This window comes from Sebastes umbrosus, chromosome 3 (assembly GCF_015220745.1).
Source record: "Sebastes umbrosus isolate fSebUmb1 chromosome 3, fSebUmb1.pri, whole genome shotgun sequence".
In the NCBI taxonomy this organism is placed as follows: domain Eukaryota; kingdom Metazoa; phylum Chordata; class Actinopteri; order Perciformes; family Sebastidae; genus Sebastes; species Sebastes umbrosus.
The window spans coordinates 12,779,153-12,801,302 of record NC_051271.1 but is presented as its reverse complement, the minus strand read 5'-3'; the positions used below and the strand labels follow the sequence as shown (position 1 = coordinate 12,801,302).

Below are 22,150 nucleotides of genomic sequence, written 5' to 3'. Positions count from 1 at the left end.
GTGTGTGTGTGTGTGTGCGTGTGATTGCACAAAGAGTTCTCAAACTGCTGACCATGCTGATAAAACACAGCCCACGGGCCTGTCGCTACGACAGCAGGCCATATGTCATCATGACGACGTGGTTGGTCCAGATTGAGAAGGAATTCAGTTGAGTTTATTCACAACAGTTAAGATACAAGAACAATCTTAAGACATGATGGAGATATGTCAAATGGGACACCCTGATGAGCTATCTGAAGCTTGAGAATAGGGGCCCAGACACTAAGCAGACAGTTAACATACATTTTAAATACTAACACTTTGTCTAGATTTGAAAGTGGAATTCAGACACGCACAGTTGCAAGTATTAAGACTTTGGCTTATTTAATGGAACCAAATGTGCCCATACATTCTTGGCAGACAACCCTTTGGGCTTAAGACTGTGCTTTAGAGCAAGGAGCTGTGAAGCAATGCCTTCTGGGAGTTGCAGTCTTTTAATGAGCAAAAGAAATAGGTCAGAGCAAATAAAACTACAACAGAGAGAACCTGAGAGTCTCTATGTGCTGCTGAGTGAGAGGAAAGATGGTGAATCAGAGAATAGGTGCCAGTATGAGATGAACAGACTACTGGATGTAGATTAAATTATGTACGTACACAAGAAGAGAGCGAGATATATAATGCCTCCCAAGTTAGCAGTGTCACCCTCTGCAAGCACCGTGGCAAGTGTTGAATAAGAAGGAAAAACACACTTAGGCTGGGAACTGGCGTGAACCTATGCAGCTCGTGGAAATGTGCCACAGTGGAGCTACGTAGCAGTTAGCCTACGAACGCCTCGGTTAGCATGCAGCTCCATGCCAGAGCAGAGTTGAGCAGAGGGGGGAGGGGAGAGCAGTGAGCTTCTGGAGCAAAACACACACATGTTCTCTCTGTCAAACGACACCACACAAACACAAACACCACCACGACCACACTGATACAGCATGCACAGAGCACAGTCTCCTGTGGCAGATATTTAGAGAACGACACAGAGACAAACTTCATCCCTGTGTTGGAAGAGATACACGCACACATATACCCATGCTTGTGCACGCACACACACACATACACTCAGACAGCGTTCAAACTATAAACCCACACTGTAGTTTACAGCCAACTCCCGACAGATGCACCTACCCTCATAATTGACAATCACAATGGCCAACATGTAGTCTTTCCCCAGCATCATAGTTAGCTAGCTGCCTCTCATACAGCAAAGCCCAGTGCTGTAACCAAACAGAGAATCCCAGACAGAGATAGAAAGAGAGGGAGAGAGAGGACAGATGAGAGAGAGGGGACACTGCAAGAGAGGGGAGGCTGAGAGACCATGACGTGAAAAGGGAGGCAGAGAAGAGAGGGAGAAAATAGTGAATGAAGGGGGAGTGCAAGCAAGAGCAGAGAGAGAGAGAGAGAGAGAGAGAGAGAAAGAGAGAGAGAGAGAGAGTGGGATAGATGGAGGTTGTGTATCGCCTGCAGCTGAGCTGTGTTTGCTGTTGTTGTCTCTCCCTCCTCTGTCTGAAGCATCAACAACATCAACAACTCAAATTAGCCTGCCCCTCACTTTCCTGTTCCTCAGACAAAAACTCACATATAGGCACATGGAAAGACAGACAAGACATCGTTATCAAATGTCTATGTTTATCACCCTTCTTTCCCACCTTCCCTCTAGCCTCTCTTGGTTGTCCTGGCAACCCCCACATCTTTCATTCAGTATCATACCCAGTGGAGGTGCAACGAGGAAGAGGAGGAGCAGAGAGGAAGGGAGACATACAGTATGGCTGATGAAGGGAGAAAAAACAGCAAAGAGGAGGACCTTGATAAACTGAGGGTGGAAAGATTTGAGTAAGTGGGTGATAGAAGGAAAGAGAGAAAAAGTAGTTAAACATCTGACTGACAAAAAAACACTGAATCTCGCATGTTGCTGTATGTGCTCATCCACATTCAATTCATGTTTCCTTGCAAGTGTTACAATGCACGTTGTTGTGTGAGATGAGAATGTGAAGGACCTCTTTAAAGCTTCAGTAGGCAGAAAGTTTTGGGCATCACTGGGCAAAAAGTCCATAATAACCTTTCAACGTAATTCAAGTGTTTTGAGAGAAAACTAGACTTCTGCACCTCTTCATTGCTCTGTTTTCAGGTTTTAATAAATCTAGCCCGTGACGGGAGACTTTGGCCAATCACAGGTCATTTCAGAGAGAGAGAGCGTTCCTATTGGCTGTTCATTCAACGGAGGCAGCTGCGAATCATTCGCAAACTCTGACCAAACGGTCAAACTAGGGAGCGCTGATCAAATATGACTCAATATTTAGTTGTAATGCCTATTTCTTGCCTAAAATGTTTTCAGAAACATCTTGTAGTGGACTGTTTAGCTGTAAAATGAGAAAGTTTGCTCCAGTTGGAGGGCGGTGCTTGGTATTTCTTCAACTTATCTCAACATGGCTGCCGGGTCACAAATGTTCTCATTTTACAGCTAAACAGTACACTAAGAGATGTTTCTGAAAACATTTGAGGCAAGAAATAGGCATTACAGTAACAGAATATTGATTTACATTTGATCAGCGCTGCCTAGTTTGACCATTTGATCAGAGTTCGCGAATGATTGAGAGCTGCTCAGAGACGACAGACTCCAGCTCGGCTCTGATTGGTTGTTTTCCTTCGGTCTGTGAAATCTTGCAGATGCCGTTACGAGCACCGGAGGACACAGAGGCACATGACTTTTTTTTTTCAGATTAACTACTTGGATATTGTGACCGTTTCGTAAAAATAACTTTTAATCATATTTGCTCCAATTCTAGTCACTGCGGCTTTAAATGACCTTCCTCCACTCAGCGTGTGTGTGTGTGTGTGTGTGTGTGTGTGTGTGTGTGTGTGATTTTGTGTGTTTTGGCTTCTCAGTGTGAAAGCAGTGTCGTATTGGCCCTCTAACCCGCAACATCCACAGAGGAATCTGACACACACCTGGGAAAACAACACAGCTTTGTCAATGAGAGAGAGAGAGAAAGAGGGGGACAGGCAGAGCAGTACGAACGACTATGTGTTAGATATCGACAAATTCAACATGAGTGATGCCAGAATCACGATTAGCGACTTTTCAGCAAATCCTCAGAGGACAATACGTCTTAACTAGAAGCTGCAGTACCGCTAACGTCTACTTTTTTGTCCCCCTTCCTTGGCTTATCAATACACGCACATTGATCCACACAAAACATGAGACTATCCCATGAGAGAAGTATCACTTTTGAATAATATTTTAGACGAAGACGAGCAAGAGGAAATCAGGACAAAGAACACACATAATGGAAAATAAATTCTGACAAATTCTGGACAAGCTGCTCCTCAGCATACTTGAAGGGAAATGAAATGCACAGATGCTCGAAGCCTTAGATCCAAAAGGGACAGTGAGTCATCAGAGAGCTAGAAGAGAAGCATTCTGGGAGAAAAAAAGCAGCGATGAGGCTCAACAGCTCAGAGAGTGAGAGGATGGTTTACAGCCGAGCTACAGCTCAGAGGTCGGGGGCTGCTGCTCTGGAGGAGATGGATGCGTTTCATATGTCTTACAACAAAAGCGCGAGGCAGAGAGTTTTAAGGACCCAATTAAACTAAACGTCCAGACCTTTACATAACGCTGACAAGGAAGTACAACGACTTTAACAGACCTTCTGCAGAAGTAGCCAACAAGCTAGTTTAAGAAAGTAGAGGCCCACAACAGGAGGCGATGACTCAGAGGAATTAACTACACTTTAGTTACAAAATTCACCCCAAAGATCTGCCTTACTGTATGCACTGTAACATCACACAGTAGAAAAAAACAATAAATATATTCATCCACAATGCAAGGTAATGATGAATAATTAGACACGTAATCAAGATAGAGCATATTTGTGTTCTCAGAAATGAACAGATTTCAAATAACTGTACAATGACCAAATTTTACATTAACCCCCTGAGGCCTATGATCGCAGGTGATCCCGACTGACTTTACTGTCTTTCAGAGGCTGTAGGAGGTTCACTTGTATAGCTAGTGTGAAGTGAAGGAGTGAATGAAACTACAAAAACCCGAGGAATCCATTGGTACCAACCATGTCATGCCAGCTTGTCGGGAAGGGGGCTAAATAACGCACCAAAGTTAGGCTAAATTTTAGCGAGGAAAAACTGGCATGGCCATTTTCACAGGGGTGTCTTGACCTCTGACCTCAAGATATGTGAATGAAAATGGGTTCTATGGGTACCCACGAGTCTCCCCTTTACAGACGTGCCCACTTTATGATAATCAAATGCAGTTTGGGGCAAAAACCATGCAGTTTTTTGCATGCAGTATAAATGTATTATTTTGACCTATTCTAAAAATGATGTGATGATGATTTTGATGATGAATATTTCTGCATACTGGGGTCCCTCAACAGTCTTGGAATGACATAAATTGGATATGACTGGAAATCTGAGACGCTTGTGGATCCAATGAGCCCAATGTGTATTCATGTGTGATGATGTTAGTCCCCATAGAAGCCATTTCATTGTAGTGAGACCATCTTTTGAAACTTGACATTACTGACAATAAGGGGTTTTCTGAGCAGTTTCCAGAACAGAAGTTCTCGCCATCCAAAAAAACAGCCAAAAAATGCAATTCTTGCAGAAATCTCAAAATGTCAAAAGTTTTTGAAACCAAATCACAGCATGGCTTTTTCTATGGTGTTCCTCAAGGTCTTGGTATCTTAATCGATTATTGATCATTTTTATCAATTCTGGAGTGGTAAAAAATTAGCAACAAATCTGTGTAACAAATGGTATCAACCCAAAAATTGCTGCAACAATTTATGAGACATAATAGAGCATGGGAATGGCAACCACAAACTTCTATCACATTCTGATTTATGAGTAGGACTGCTTTTCTTTGATTTATGTGATAGTGAACAGAATATATCGAGGTTCTGTCAAGCAATTTGAAGACATCACATTTTTCAGTATTTTCTTACATTTTATGGATCAAGTGACTTCAGATTAATTGAGAATGAAAATAATCGTTAGTTGCAGCCCTATTTTACATCTATACAAATATAGGTATAGGGACAGTTTTTCTGACTGTCTAGACACATAGCATGCCCATCAATGGTTTGGTAAGAATTCATACAAACTGACTTTTAACATGTAACCCTGAACGAACTGATCATCTAAGAATCTAAGTCTACATGACATGTTGCACCAACAGACCTGTGGGTCGAAGTGGGATAAAAACTAAAGCTTTTCTGATGGCACCCACAGCTACAGGTACACATGGAAATGCTCAGCTGTAATACTGTCTGTATACTGTATGTGTGTGTCCAAACTGCTAGCAGTGTATTAACAAAATCTGTTAATACAGATTTTGTATTAACTCATGAATAGCCTGCAAGCCCTTCTCACACACACACATGCATAGGATGCAGCTGATATAGCCATAAACTACCCATGAGGTTACAAGGGCACTTCCTGTCCCAGCCAGAGGGATTCTGGGAGATTAACTGGAGGCTGGAGTGTTTGTTATTGTGTTCCAGCAATGTCTGAGTTCTGCATACACACACGTACACACACATACTTGCTCACCATAAATGGAAACATGTCATCAGCAGAAAGGGATGGTGAAACCACCACATAGCACACAGGAGAAAAACAAACACACACACCAGAGTAGCTGGCACACACACTCACATGAAAACTATGCCAAACATCAGTAAATGTCAGTGGCTGTGTGAAGTTTACTTTTTGCAGCATGTTTTGAGTGTGTTAGTACCTGTCTCCTCGGGGGAGTTGCTCTCCTGGGACAGTGTGGTCCAACTCAACTCTTCGTCACTGGGGTTCAGATTCTGGATGCGGTTCAAAGCACAGTCTGTCTTTGCCCCAGTCCTTCTGTCCTTCTTCGTCTCTGGGGAGGAGGAGGAAGAGGAGGAGCCGGAGGCCACAGAGAGCAGGGGCGTGTCCTCTGGGCTGGCTTGCTTAGGTGGGGAGGGAGGAGGAGGCACCGGAGAGTCCTTGCCTGATTTGAGGAGCTTGAGGTTGGAGTGGAGGTCAGAGATGAGTTCCAGGCCTGAAGAAACTTTGTGGTTCTTCAAAGGAGACTCACTTTGTATCATCAGTAAAGGCTTCTTCTCCTCGTCTTCCTGCTCATCCAAAGCCACCTCATCTCCATCTTCCTCAATCTTCATCTTTGACAACATTTCCTTCTCAGACAGAATGCTGATGTCATCGCTCTCCTCCGCATCAATGTTCAAGTCAAAGCCCGAATCTGTTGTGTTGCCGTTCAGTTTGAGCTCCACAGTCGTGTTAATGTTGCAGTCCATGTCTGATTCAGTTTTCTGCTCGGGCTCTGCGTCACTGTTAGTGTCTGATTGCAGTTCAACGTCTAGCTCAATGACATCATCCTCTCGGTCATTATTAGTGTGACTGTCGTCGTCCTCAGCTGTGTTGACGTTGAGGTCATCTGCTGTAGTTTGGGACTCCAAGTCCGTCGATTCAGGGCCTGTTGTGTTTTTGTTGTGATCCTGACCGGCTTTACGAAGCTGGTTCATTCCGTTCTTGGCTAGTTTGGGATTGTTGGGGGTAGAAGACTGTGATGGGGATGATGGGGATGATGAAGATGGCGCTGCTTCTCCGAGGCCCATGGCAGTCTGGATATTGGTGAGAGCATACTTTTTGCGACACTTGGGAGGCGTGGCGGAGCCCTGCTTGATGACATCACTGCTCAGCAGCTGGTTGTGTGAGGAGCGTAGGCTGAGTGAGGTGGGGGGCGTGGCAGCGGGGCCGTTACGATTGGTCACATCTACTGACATCATCGTGGCACAAGACAGATCACCTGAAAGAGGAAGAGTGGGGGAACAGGAAATGAATACATTTAAATCCACACATGTGTTAACATGAACATAATATACTGTAGGAATTAGCTTTCAGAGAGGGTTTCTCATTGCTTAGTTACTACTGCGATTTGCTTTTTAACAGCTATGTAAAGACAGGTGCTGTATATTGTGGTTCCAATAAACAAATAACATTCTTGCATTAGCAAACAGTGTAAAAGAGAACAGACCATATTCACTTGAAAACATAAATACAATATTATGTTAAGTTAAAAATATAACCAATAAAGACAGATTTTTTTACAAATACTGTACATGTGTGCAAATATTCATTAGTGGCTCACTACATGAGGAGAATTACAGAACAGATGTACAAGTTTACAATCATTAAAAGGTGCAAAAGCCTAAGGAAAGAAACATCCAGGCATGCAAAATAAGTGTTTATTATAAATATTTAAACTGAATTGAAAAAAATGCTTCAATAGTAGATTAACAATGATGGGGCTGGGGCTGTTTTTCTTTTGGTTTGCATAATCATAGAAATGTAATTAATCATACCAGAGCTTTAATTGGACACTCAAGTCTACTGAATGCATTAAAACATCCTTAAAAGGTCTGGTGATATTCTGTAGTTTTCCTACTGTCAACAAATCCCATGAAAAGACCAAAAAGAAAACAATTACTAACAAGTATTAGCTGTGTAGCCAAAGCCTGATGCCGTATATAGTCGTGTTTTCCTCCTGGTTCTGCAAATACTTACTAGAGCACAGCTGGAAATAGTACCCAACAAATACACGATTTATCCTGTTTGAGTAATGCTTGCTAAAAACTACAGTGCCCAGTTGTTTTAGGAGAACCACACACAGGGTAGGGAAGCTAAAATGTATTGAGAGAAGAACTAGTGCAGGGTTGATTTTGGCCTTTTCATTTGTTGACAATAACAAAAATACAGACTACTGAAAGGCTTATATTTTACATTCCTGAGAGATTTTACTGCAGAGTGGGGATGGGGAACCACTCAGCATGAGTAGGTGTGAGTATGGAGGCTTTCATTCCAACTGAACGCTGAACACAGCATGCGTGTGTGTTTGTGTGTGTGTGTTGTACCTGACAGGAGGTCAGTCATAGACCGGCGCTGGTCACGGTTCAGGGTTCAGTAGACTCAGCTGCAGATCTGAACACCACAGAGGAGAAAAAAAGTGAAATAATGATCAGAAGAAGAAGAATGCAAAGAATCCTGAGTTCTTCTCGGGCTGCCCTCGGAGACCACATTCATCCATGAAGAACCCAACTACAGCTGGTTTCTATGGAGACAACATAACACTGTATGGCAGTGAAGGGACTCCAAACACCATAGTAAAGAGGCTTTCAAGAATCATATACAGAGAAGTAATCAATTCAATTCAATCAAAATATACTGTATATACTACATACAGTATACGGTATATATATATAAAACAAATGGAGGGGTCACGACACATAGAAAGGTGTTGCCTACCTGGATATGATATTATGGCTTCGTACTATCGTTCAACTTCTTTTGTGTGAATAAACAGTAGTATTTATATCTTCGGATGCACTGAGTAGTAATTTATGTCATCACTTTCTGGGAGCCTTCTAGCCGGTAGGAGACGTGTAAACATGGTAACCCCTGCCAACCTCATGAGACCAAAACAACGGTTTGTGAGAATCAAAGTCTGATCTAATTTAAAACATATATAATACGCATAGCAAAGTGAAATATTATGCTTAGAGTTAAATTGAACTTTATTGATGTTACAGAGCTGTCCGTCAACGTCTGTTATGAATTTTGTCGTCACTACCACATTGCATTTTGGAATATTTATGCCACCGTAGTGTCCAGCGTTGCATACTGTAATATTTCACCGCAAATAGTATGCAATTCACGTACTATTGGTTTCATACTAAGGTGTCAGACAAACTAAAAAATCTCACATACTGTGTTAGCATACTAAATAACATGTTAGTATGGAATTTCGGACGCAAACTCTGTGTATAGTAAAACAACAATAAGGCTCCAATTTGGCGCGGAAGTGGTCCACCTTAGATTTAGATATGCTCTGCTTTAGTTGTTTCAAAGTAAAGGAGAATTTATAATGGCTTTTACTGTGAAGGATTTACAGGAAGTGCTATTGAGCTATATTCACTGGGGTTAGCTTAGCATCCTCAGAAAGCTTAATTTTTTTTTTAAAAATGCTCTAAAATGATCTAAATACCACACCATTACCATGTCTGAATACCATCCCATATTTATGGACAACACCAATAGCAATGCTTGTAATGAAAGCAGCTATATGTTCAGTTATGACAGGAAGAACAACAATTTCTGAAAGCTCGGAGGGTTTACAAGAGTCTATTTTTATGTTAAAAACATGCCAACTTGAAAGAAGCCCTTTTACAGTTGCTACTTACCAGAGAACTAAGGATTGTGGGAAAGTCCAGGATGTAGCGCGTCCATACTGGTAGTCAGTGGTTCTCTCTTCATCCAATCACGAGGGCTTCACTGAAGCAGCGGTGTCCTGAGGGAGAGACAAACATAAAACAGGATTAATGAGAGCGAGAAAGAGGGAGGGGTGAACAGAGAGAGAAAGAGGACTGCAGGACACCAGAGGGACAAATAATAAAGACACATCTATTATTCATGACCTCGATCAAACATTAATACGCAAGGTGTGTGTATATGTGTGTGTGTGTGTGTGTGTGTGTGTGTGTGTGTGTGTGTGTGTGTGTGTGTGTGTGTGTGTGTGAGTGAACATAAGGCTCATTTTGTATAGAGCTCATATTTCTTTCTTTGGTGCAGTCTTGCCAACCCTTCGCTGACTGGAACCATCATAAACTTAATGCCACAGGAGACTTGTAAACCCCCCCTACACTCCAACAACCAACACACACACACACACATTACTGCATAATGCAGTCAAGACTTGTGGACAGTTCTCACCAACACACAACCGCTATGAGTAGTGGAGAAATGATAATAAGCATAGTTATAGAATAAACCATAAAATTCCACTTATCCCTGGCCGAGGGGCTGGAAAAACACCTGGAAAGATTTTGAGGAATAAAATTGTAACTTCTTGCTGAAAGAAATGTTATCCCATCACATGGATCTTTTAGCTCAAATAGCTTAAGTATCAGCCGACAACATAGAAAAGAGATCATTCCAAATTACTAGTAATTAATCCACCTCATTTTAAGATCTAATCAATTACAATCATACAATCCCTTGCACCACAGCTGCAGCTGCGAAGGCAAAAGTGTGCTGATGATTGCAAGAACATTCAGACATTAAAGTGCTTGATGATCAAACTGTCATCAGGGTTTGTAATCAGGCAAATCCTCAAATGGCAATAGCAGTCAGTGTTTTTGGCCCAGACACTGAAACTGATCAGGGTGTTGTTTTAAATGCAGCCATTTGGAGATTTACCCTCCACTAAATCCCATCATTTGGCTGCATAATGACAGAATTCATTGCAGATTCTACAAAAAAAGTCCTCAACTCCCAGCATAAGGACTAAACCACTGCTACTTTTCCTTTTATCTTTATCTTCTCAGCATTTCCTTTAATGACCCTAAGACATATTTCATTATTTTTCAGTCTTAAATGTCAATGAACAGACTGATCAGCACACAAATAACAACTGACTTCTGCAAATTTTCAGAGGCGTCTTGTGCTGGTGCATACAATACAGCAGCTGTCTTTGACAAACACAGCACGTGCTTTCCACATGATTTGGCCTTCATATATATATATATATATATATATATATATATATATATATATTACCATAGGGCTTGCAGCAGTTGTGGTGTGTGTTGTGATTCATGTAAAAAAAAAAAAAAAAGGAGAAGAAATTAAACGCATGAACTGAGAATGGAGTTCTAGTCAGTGGACAGAACGGCAAAGAAAAGCCTTTTAATCCCTAATCTATCATGCTAACTGTAGTACTTTGTGTCAGCTGTTGCTTTCCGGACTGTCTGAAGGAGAGTTAGTGATTTATAGTTTGTCACCCTCAATAAATAAGGCAGCAATAATGTTGCTATGTAATTAGCCTAGCTCTATATTTTTGGGCATTTTGCATGCTTTATCACAAAATTGAATGCAGTTAATCAATCTGTTGCATAAAATGAGCAAACATAGTATAAGCTATTGTTGATCACTATAAATGCCATTGAAAGTAAATATTATCAGGTCAGAAACTCTAAGAAAACATTTTCAAGCCTGTGCGCAAACGGCAACATCAGGCCATGTGTTTTGCGCTCAAGATGTGGACATTTAGAGATGATGATATTTAAAGGGACAGGATGCCACCAAATGTGTAGGATTGGTTGCAGTCAGACGGCGACTCACGGTTTTGCACTCTGTGGTTCACGTTATCACAGTTTGACAAGTGTGTCGGAGAACTACAATGGCCTTCAGGTAACATAAAAATGTGAAATGCTCTCTCTCTCTAGAGCCAGTGTTTGGTTTGTCCATTCTGGGCTACTGTAGAAACATGGCGGAGCAACATGGCGTACTCTGTGAAGAGGATCTGCTCACAAATCATATGGCTGATATGAAGGCTTCATATCTACATATCACTGTAGATATGAAGGGCTCATTCTAAGCTAACAAAAACACAGCGACTCTTAGTTTCGGGTGATTATACACTAATGAAAACATAGCTATGAATATTATATTCCATTTCTGCTAATAGATCCCACAAAATGCTACACACTGGCCCTTTAAAAGGAACAAAAGAAACAACAAACATAGTGTTTTTCTTCCCAACTTGCAAAAATGTCCACTTAAGATACAATAAATAACAATGAATCTCCAGGCTTACATAACCTTTATATTTTTTACAGGTTTATGTAACGACTCAAAGTTATCAATAGTGCATAGTTCTGGTGGCAAGTCTATCCAACATATTGAAGAACACTTGATCTGCGACAACAACAGTCAGTTACACTGAGCCAATACTGTTTACTGACATAATAGACCAACGACATCTGGTTTGTCTGGCAACACTAGGTGTTACACTGACTGTCGTAAAAAAGGTAAACCATCTGAAGAGCAGCTGTATAATTTTGACCTCAAACCAGCTGTGTGTACTGTAATGTATTTTCTCTAATACTTTAAGCAGTGGCTACAAGAGAGAGATATCATGTCAGTCTGTCAGTCTGTCAGTCTTAAGGAATCACTGATGTTGTGAAAAAGCACAAGTGACAAAGGAACACACAAAAAAGACAAATATAAAAAAAGAAATAAAAACCTAAAGCGTTCAAGTACAAAAACTGCTAAGGACTGAGGCGAGGAAAGAGGGATGATGTATAAAGTGATTCACAAAATAGCAATACAAATGTTGCATTAAAATTACAAGGCATGCTGCTCGGTTCCTTGAATCCTGCTACAACAAGTCTGCATACCTTGGAACGTGTGTGTGTGTGTGTGCGAGACTATCTGTATGAAGGGGTGTCTACACTATAAACTTATGAATCATTTCCCATGAAATGTGTCTGCTGACTTGGCATACAGGCTGGATGTGGTATGTGTAATCGAGGTCTACCACCTTTTCCTTAGAACAAGAGTCATTGCAAGTGATAAGGGTGTTTAAGGATGTTCACAGCCATATTAAGTAAACCATATATGGAATCGTAGCGCTTTTTATACATCCCATTGATACCAAACATATACAGTAGATAAAGCTAATGAAGAGGGTTTTTGGGAGGGCAGACATTAACATCAGGTGATTGGTCAAGTAAGTCACAAGTCACACAGTCCTCAATTTATCTAAGCATGTGTTGCACTCACTGAGGTCCAAACTGAAAGCAAAAAGACCCCTAAAACATGCAGTAGGTGGCAATGGCTTCAGTACAAGCCTGGCAGAGCATAACTAGAAGAAAAAAAAAATACTGTTTACTTTAAGCAGGGCTGGGCGATATGAAGAAAATCAGATATCACAATATTTTCGACCTAATACCGCGATATCAATATTGCGATGATATTGTACGGTTGACTATTGGTGCTTTCACAAAATATTTAAACAGTGAGATTTTTGATAAATAATCATCAGTAATGTGGATATAATGACTAAGTGGATAAAGGCAAATAATAGAACAGCTAGAAACCATAGATATAAAATAGTAGATGTGACATGTTGTAATGACTAGTCAATCCAGGATGAAACCATATGGCGGCCATCTTACCTGGGTCCACTTTTAAACTTGCTGTAATTAGAACCTATGTTGAAAGAGGCTTATGTTGTCCTTATAATCCTTGTATTTTTCTACCAATACTGTTTTTTTATTCAAAGTAATGAATGTAAGACAACTGTGTCAGTCTAAAATAAAACCAATAAAACTAAGATTTTGGTAGAATTTTGGTTATTATAGCTCCAAGAGAACAAATCATGCTTTCAATCAAAAAATATAATCTTGTGTGCATTTATACTGCAGACAATGATTTTATTTTTTCAATTTTGCCTGAACTTAATATGTAAAAAAAAAAAAGCCCCATTAGTTATGACATAATGTCACATCTACTGTTTTATATCTATGGCTAGAACAGCCTGGTATGTTCAGAAATTTACATCACATTACTGTAATGCAGCCTTGAAAACCAGGAAAAGACAACACTTAAGCCGTATTACGATATCCAAAATCTAAGATGATATCTAGTCTCGTATTACGGTATCGATATATTGCCCCGCCCTAATTTCAAGTTATATTGTGAGTGATATACAGAGTGAATGGGCCTACATTATTCAACGGGCAACTACCTTACCCAAAATGTAACTTGACCACCGACAGTTCGGTAAGATATTTGGGTGTGTTATGCAACGCCAACCGAGGCAGTTCAGACTTTGTTTAGCTCCCACTGAAGTCACAACAGTCTTTTAAACAACTTTTTTCACATATGCAGTAGTAGAGCCCTTTAAAGTTACCACTTTAACCTCATAGTGATTGTTTCATTGCAAGTCCAGTGTGCTGGAGTAGAGCCAAAACAACAAAAATATGTCGCCGTCCAAACACTAACTACTGACTGCTCTGAAGTTGCCATGACATTTCTTCTTCCTACGGACACATGTAAAATGTAAAGTTTTTACACTAGGGTGGAGCTACAGTCTCCCCAGCAGCAAGTATGCACTAAAACTAACTTTCAATACCGACACCATCTGGATATGGCCTCAAATTGGATGGGATGACAGTGATCGTAGTGCTGGTTTTGGGCCTCAGCAGTCATGAAGGGCTCCCTGCAGTCCTCTGCGGCGGACGAGGGGGTCTACTGGGCATAATTACAGGGCCCCTCTGTGGGCAGGGCAGCATTGGCACTGACAAAACACATAGACAAACACTCATTCACAAACACACACACACATCAATAGTAAATATGAGGGTGGTGAATCTTCCACATGGACTCGCATGTAAACAGTTAAATGCACAGACAGACTGACCCACTATGTTAAAGACACTTAGAGCAACACAGACAGAAAAAAACATACATGGGGACGGTGGGTAATCAGATCTAGGATGTGTCACAGCACGACAGTGACCTTTGACTCCTGACCCACTGGCCAACCCACCGAATGTGTGTTGTTGCATGTGTGTGTTGTTAGTGTGGCATAGTGTTAGGTATGTTGGGGGGTCTGGCTCCACCGAGAATGAAGGGAGCAGCTGCAAACACTCCACCTCTCTCGCTTTCTTTTTTACGTGTGTACTGTGTGTAACCACCGCCGTTTACCAGACTCTGGACTGAGCGAGGCCGAGACGGATTGCTTTTAAATTCATATGCCAAGTGGATGCCTGCCAACAGTTTGATAGGCCTCTCATCCCTCCTTCCTGCCCTTCCCTCTCAACGTTTCTCGCCATTCGCAGTTCCTCTGCTAATCCCACTTGACTTTTACCTCTTTCCTTTATCCCATTTTCTTGCCCATTTCCTCTCCCCTTCCTCTTCCTCTCCTAGCCTCCACTATATTCATCTTCTACCTCTGCCCCTCTACCCCCACCGTTTCCTTTGTCTAGAAGAGAATTGCTGTCTTTTCTCATTAAAAGTGAAGAAGGTCTGTAAACTCTCATAAAACCACCCGTTTCTCTCTACAACCCTGATTTACAGCCACTCATCCCCGTCCTGTTCTCGTCTCCCCCTCTGCTCGTGAGAAAACCCCATCTGTTACCAAAAAAGACTGACAAGAAAGCAAAACTGTCGTTGTTAGAGGCCGGGCCATCAAAAAACAAAATGGATGGATTCATGTTATCAAGGCAAGGCGTGCAGAATAGAAAACGCAACGGGGTGTTTTCCTAACTTTTGGATCAGGACATGAACGTGTAAGCCAGCTGTGAACTAGCAGGCAATCTTCCCAGATCTTTCATGGCTTTATTTTCATTGGCTGCAGAGTGGGCCGGATCCTCATTTAGCTTCAAACTACATCCACTACAAGGCTGAGAGTTTAGCAACACTGCTAACCAAAGATATATATTACCATAGCCGGATAGCTCTTCACATTACAACCACTATGTCTCTGCAGCCTATTATATAATCCATACTAATGCACTTTTTTTCAAAATTCTGCTGCTAGACTCCTGACCAAACTAAAAGCGGAGCATATTTAACACCCTCTATTAATCACAATTGATTTTTAAGCCATTTTGACTGTATATAAAGCTCTAAATGGCTCAGGACCAGCCTGCATTGCAGACTCCCTGTTGTTTTATGTGCCTATTTGTTCCCTCAGATCCCCAACTGCAGGTTTGTTTTACGATCAGAACCACATAAAAAAGTGGTGATGCAGCATTTTCAATTAGAGCTACATTCATTCAAATATTCTTATATAGGGTATGTTTATTAAGGTTATTCTAAGTAATCTAATAGGGTTGTAACGATTTATCTACTACCATGGTCATACCCTGACCGACGGAGGTCTATTATTCGTACGATTCAACTACATAGATAGATACTCGGCAAGTTGTCCTTCAGGGGGACGTATATCGATCTAAAATCCATTTGCAAAGTAAATAATTGATTGTATCAATACTAAGAATTTGCACCTTGTATTTAAGCACAACAGTAGTTACATGGATGTCTTTTTTAGTACTTTTAATAGTAAAGAAATGTTAAACATTACTCCGGTTCACGCTCCCTGTGTATGACGTCATCAACATGAGCCAGCAGCGCATCTCAGAAAGACGACAACGAAGCATGATAGCGAGGAATAGTCAGAGGAGTGAGAGATTGTCAAGCCGTGTTTGAGGTCCAGCGTGAGGAAACATTTAGTCTTTTGCAAAAAGGGAGATGTCCTTGATAAATCGCTCGCTGTTTGCAGAATATGCAAAGGCCAGATAAAATACAACGGCAAAACACGATCAATCTTTCCACGCAGCTACGGAGACGCCATTTACACTTTATTGTTTTGTAAAATATTATTGTTCTACTTTTTTGCTTTGAAAATGAGAACAGAAGCAGCAGGTTAGACCACTGTTCATTTAACTTGAATAGAAGTTGGTTTATTTTATTTTTTGTTAAATATTGCACTGTCTTGAATCTTGTGAACTGAAACAGCGGGTCCTAAAGTTGCACTTTTTATTATTTTCAAATAAAAGGTGTATGTATTTGCCATTAATCGTTGTTTTTACTTGTTTATATCCATAATTAATTTATCCCTGATTCCCTTACAAGAAAAACTTTGAGGAATCCTGACCTCCACTGTCCAGTATCCAACTACTCATTTCACAGTCACACTGATTGAATATGAAGAGCTAAATATTTTGCAGCCATTACCAAACTCATGATGAATAAAAGAGGCTAAAGACACATCAATCAGCTCTACACAAAGCTACCAGATGGCTGGTGACTGGTCCATTCTGGTGCACTACAGATTGGAGGATATATTTCCCCAAGCTCAGTGAGTGTGTGTCCACGAAAAGGAAGAAACAGGGAAGATAACAATAGCCATCTACAGAATCTGGTTCCTAACAGCGGAAGGGTAGAACAGCAAAGAGGCCCAGTGTGTGTGTGTGTGTGTGTGTGTGTGTGCATCCTTTTATTGTCAATAACGGGAAATAACAGAGACAACTCTGACTGAGGCTGCAGCCTAAACAAACAATCTTGTGTACAGACAAACAAACACGCACGCACACACACTCGGGCATTACTTGCAAAGAGAGCTCTGTGGTTTGAGCGTGCTCCCAATGCCATACGTCGTCCTTGCAGCAGCAATGTACAGTGAGTGTGAAGGACAGACAGAAATAGCTCCACTATAATTCCACTTGTGTAGTTTAAACTACACTCGGAGACTAACAGAGTCTCCCTGGTTATGTGTGTGTGAGTGTGAATTTATGAATGTCTCAATGTACTGTACACATACAGCTAAAGGTATAATTTACCGCTGGCGTGGTTTCCGAGGGCGGGAGAGCGAGAGACAAAATGACCACAAAAGAAAGGAAAGCGGTGAGGAATTTTCAGGGTGTGCCAAAGAATCTCAGGCATTTCTCTTTTTTGGGTGGGTGGTTGGGTTCCGGGGCGACTGGGGGCAACAAAGGTAGCAGACAAAACACACACACACACACACACACAGAGCTCAGGAATTAAGGTGAGTGATGACCATTTGTGAGTGCATGTGTGTACATGTTCAATTCACTGACCCTGAGCAAACTAAGGGCAACAGTACAACAATGAAAGACAAACAAGGTGAGAGTGAGTGGCCTGTACATATTTACTGAATATATTTAAATAAAAATGTGTCACCTGTGACACATATCAAGTTACTTATTTACCTGCAACAATCTCAACACTTCTGATTGTGACACAGGACATTACAGCGTAAAAAGGCAGAGCAGTTATGACAGGCTTTGATTTTTCCTGAGGAATTAACTCCAGCTAACAGAGCCAAAATACTACTGAGGTGACAGGGGTTAAAGGGTTTTGTAACACACTGAGAAATCTCACCATACACACTGTCACAGTCTTTGAAATCCCGTGACGTGGAACAGAAACATTTCAGAAATAGAAGCCAAGAGACGACTTCCTGTATTTGGGAAACTTGGGAGCGATTTAACCCCTCCCCCGTTCCCAGATAACCCCCCCTCTCATCTCTGCCTCTCTGCTTCACCCAGCCCCTCTTTCCTGTGGGTGAGGGGAGGTCGAGGGAGGGGAGAAAGAGTACACCGAGAACACACTGACACCCAGCAAAACACACTGAGAGGAGGGAAGCTCCTCCCTCTGTGGGACACACATGAGCCAGTCGTGCAGCCAGCGCGACTTCGCCGTAATGAGACCACAGCTCTTTCCTGGACGCAATTTTGAAGGCAACAAGCTGTGCCAGGAGGAGAGTCAGAGAACAACAAGTACCGCCACGTCTGTATTTTAATTTGTCATTTGCTTTTGGTCCCTGCCATTTTTATAATGACTCAATATTATTACTGATGTTCCTTTTCAATACACCTCATCTACAATTATGACAAATGTATTATTCACAGCCTCCATTCAGTTACAATACAGTTCAGTGAACCTTGCAGAGCAGCCACCTCACACTAAACTCCAGCCAGCCTCTCAATAAAATGGAAAATGCCCCCCAAAAAAAAAAAAACTTTAAAATTACAATATATTCACTCATTGTGCACCAAAAAATTAACTTCCATGGCCTCCGTCATTTCTGATAATGTCAGCTAACACGTCACAACTCGTGAATTCGGTACTTTCAGTAATGTTCCACGTACGAGGTCGTGAATCAACAAGAGGGGGACGTTCATATGGGCTCAACTTGTGAACACGGTAAACACGACCCCATTTGAAGGCACCAACAGTCCACTCTCCATCTTTTCAAACACCGAAATTATACACAGTGATGTGTGTGTAAATACATCAAACACATGCATGCAGGGAGCACATTAACCAGACAACAGCCAAGAGTTGCATTTCGTAATTTCACCAACTCACAGCACCACTAATTGGCTATAGCTGAGCAAATTTGTTGAAAACATTTGTCATTTAATGGTTTCCAAACAAAACTTTAACCTCTTACAGCTTGGTAAGACATCATACACAATCCTACAAGTTGTAATTAAAATAGGGACTCAAAAACTGCTCTTTCAAATTTCAAACACACATGTGCACACATCCTCTTTTAATGCACTGAATACCCAAATATGTCTTCACTTGTTTGCCATATCTTTGTATATGTTTAGGGTTCTATTTTGCAAGCTATTACCGTTTCTTCCATCAGCAAAGATAATTCTCTTAACAGGATTCATAGTGATTCTTATTCTGCCTCTCTTCTGCTTGATTGCAAGCGTTACAGCTCTCTTTTCGTCTTTTTCAGTAGCGATGGAGGCCAGCCTGAGCCATGTTTATTAAAAACCCTTCTCCCTTTCTCAGTGAAGACACACAGACAGGCAGACAGACAGACAAGCACTTGCACAAAAGGCCTGTCGGATCCAAGGCGAGGGCAGAAGCAGTGAAGAGACTGTGGTTCCTATATATAGCTGAGATGTGACAGGACATCCGAGAGGACAGGGAAGTCTAGACACAAACGACACAGCTCTTACTCACATTGTGTGTGTGTATGTGTCTGTGAGTTCAACATGGCCTTGTTATCTCACATTTCATTAGAAAGCCTGTGGCAAGCTGTTCTATAATAATGTCACAAGATTGCATTGATATCACAGATATGATTGGATGGAAGTTTTGACTTATCAGCCAAACGAGTCGACTATGTCAAGGAGAGGAAGACAGTAAGAAGGAGAAAATGAGGGAAGGGGGGGAAAGGGTAGCGTAAGGAGAGATGTGAGGAAAGAAAACATATCAGAGAGAGAGAGTGACTCATCAGAAAAGGAATGTCCCGTCTCTGCCAAAGGAACCACAGACACCACTGCAATGATCGCTCCCTCTCCAATACTTTAAATCATCCCCTCCCTCGCTCTCGTCGTCTCTTCCTCTCACACAATGGCTGTCTCTTTCTCCCTCCGCCTCTCTCCCATCCAACCAATAGAAGTTATCACTGTTGTTTCCCGACATTAGCGGAGCATTCTTCTCTGACAGGGCATTGGTTTTGGATGGGGATGATACAGCGAGCTGACCACGGCTGGTGGACCAGCACTGCACCGCCAATGTTTGGAGCAAACACACACACAGGGCCAAGACTGCCTCTCTCCACTTGTCTTGCCAAGTCAGTGCAAAGCCAAGAGGCAAATTCCAGCACTGTGCGGTTTATCAAAGTTACACCGTTTAATTAATTTCTAGTCTACTAATAAAAACTTTTTTTTTATTGTTATTGCAGTTGTATGAATCACTGCATCACATCCTTAACCACAGATGTTAACTTGTTATTACTCCCACCACAGGATATGATGTAAACGCAAGGAACGTATCTGGTCAGGAGCCCGAATCACCACAATGATCCTGATTCAACATTCCTATCACACAGGAATGACTTTCATACGATTCACAGACTCTGGTCGACGTAGGTTAATTGTTACCGAAGACAGGGTGGGGAAGTCTGTAAAAGCTATAGTGAGCAAGGCTTGCTGCAGTGTTTGATAGAGGAGGAGGGCTACCTCACCAGAAAAGAAGACCACCTCCGCTAATACGAACAAATTAATACACTTTATTTGGGCTGTCCTCGACCAAACACTCGTATGATTTTATCGACAAATCGATTAGTTGATTTAATCGACAGATCTGACAGTTTCTCCACAAAGAATCCCACAAAAGCACCACTATAAATCTTGTGTTTACCAGAGATGGGCTCATAAGTTTTTTTGTCATTTAGCATGAAAAAAGCATAAAAAATTACTAATTGACTAGAAATCTTAGTCGACTAAGACCAAAATTACATATTAGTTGACTAATCGAAAAGGGGGCAGCCCCAGGAAACGTAGCAGGGGTACTATTTTCACTCTTTTCACTCAGCAAATTTCATACTTTATATGTCAAGAGTGTGTCAACTGTTAGGCTGTAATCTACTAACTAAATCGATCACAAGACGAGAAGTGTCAGGATCTGGGTGGTTTACCACCTCTGTTGGGGGAAACCCTGCTCAGTTTTACCATGACAGGAAAAGTTAAGTGCCTGAACATATGCAGGGCTGCGAATAAGGATTATCAATTAAACTGACGATTATATTTTGGATTAATCAATTTATCATTCAATGTAGAAATTAGGGCTTTCCTGAATATAATTTTTTGGGCTTCGAAGCTTCTGCGAGAAATATTCAAAGGTATTCAAAGCTTTGTAACAGGGCCGCTGCCGCACTGCACACACCCACCTCTACACATAACAAACAGCGATATCTGTCTGAGAATAACTAATAATAATTAATGTTGAATATTGATCATGAATAATGTTGTGGAATTATTCATTATTTCATGGGCTAATTTGGGATTTAAAAAAAGAAACATTTGAATACTGATTTGGAGGTCGATTACCATGGCAACGGTCAAAGCTTTGAGGCATTTGGGTCAGCCCTAGTAGAAATGTCTAAATATATTCAGTTTGCAATGATGTAAAACAGAGAAAAGCTTTCTTGAAAATTGCTTAAAAATTGACTGAAATTATTAATTGATTATCAAAATAGTCCCAGATTAATTTTCTGTTGATCAGTTAATAGTTTAAACATATGACCAGGAATCAAAGGGTTAACACCGTAGCTCCGGTACAAGCCTATCACCATATATTGCCTGATAACGATGGTGCCACCGTACTGCACATTTTGCATTTGGATTTATTGCAACACAGTCACCTTGTACTATACAAACAATATGCATGTATTTGTTGCATACTTCATCGACTGCCATACGAAATGCTTTCAGTTGTACACAACTGAGATCAAACAATTAAGTAGGAATGCATATAGTCTGAGCCTTTCTAACACACATAAAACACCATGCATGTACTGAGGCAGAAAGGCTGACCTTGCAGAAAGCTCCAGAGTTTAAATGTATGCAGTAAAGCAAGCTGCAATCTGCATTAGTGCCATGGTCTCTTGATAATGTTGATACCATCACCACTGGACAGCTAAATGCACCAATGTCAAAAGCATCTAATGAAACCTTAGAAAAAAGTGAACTAGCTTCACAAAAAAATCACAAAATCTCAAATGAAAGCTGATGAAAGAAGTTGTAAACAAAGCATTACAGCCTTTTTCAATCTACAAAGTAACACAACCTAACACTCCCAGTCCCAAGATAATTGTGAGACATGCAACACAATGAGGGTTTATGCAAACCCAGCCTAATATGTTCTGGTACTGATTACTATCCTTTATCAGTGGAATATGCAAAAACATTATACTGGCCAGTCACTAATCATTGACATC

The 22,150-nt window shown here is 41.2% G+C and overlaps 1 protein-coding gene across 14 annotated transcripts in view; it reads right to left on the bottom strand.

The window, feature by feature from the left end:
• apbb2b (amyloid beta (A4) precursor protein-binding, family B, member 2b) overlaps nt 1-22,150 on the bottom strand; it is a 56,608-nt gene that overhangs the window by 26,990 nt on the left and 7,468 nt on the right. For 12 of the 14 annotated variants that reach the window (XM_037763501.1, XM_037763496.1, XM_037763495.1 and 9 more), the window contains exons 2-4: nt 9,273-9,379; nt 7,947-8,013; nt 5,783-6,841 (exon numbers count right to left, since the gene is read on the bottom strand). In XM_037763501.1, the coding sequence (XP_037619429.1) occupies nt 5,783-6,841; nt 7,947-7,965 (1,078 nt within the window). In that variant the 5' untranslated portion in view covers nt 7,966-8,013; nt 9,273-9,379. Of the gene's footprint in view, nt 1-1,152; nt 1,337-5,782; nt 6,842-7,946; nt 8,014-9,272; nt 9,380-22,150 lie in introns of those variants that run through there. The other 2 variants (XM_037763507.1, XM_037763508.1) reach the window with 2 other exon arrangements.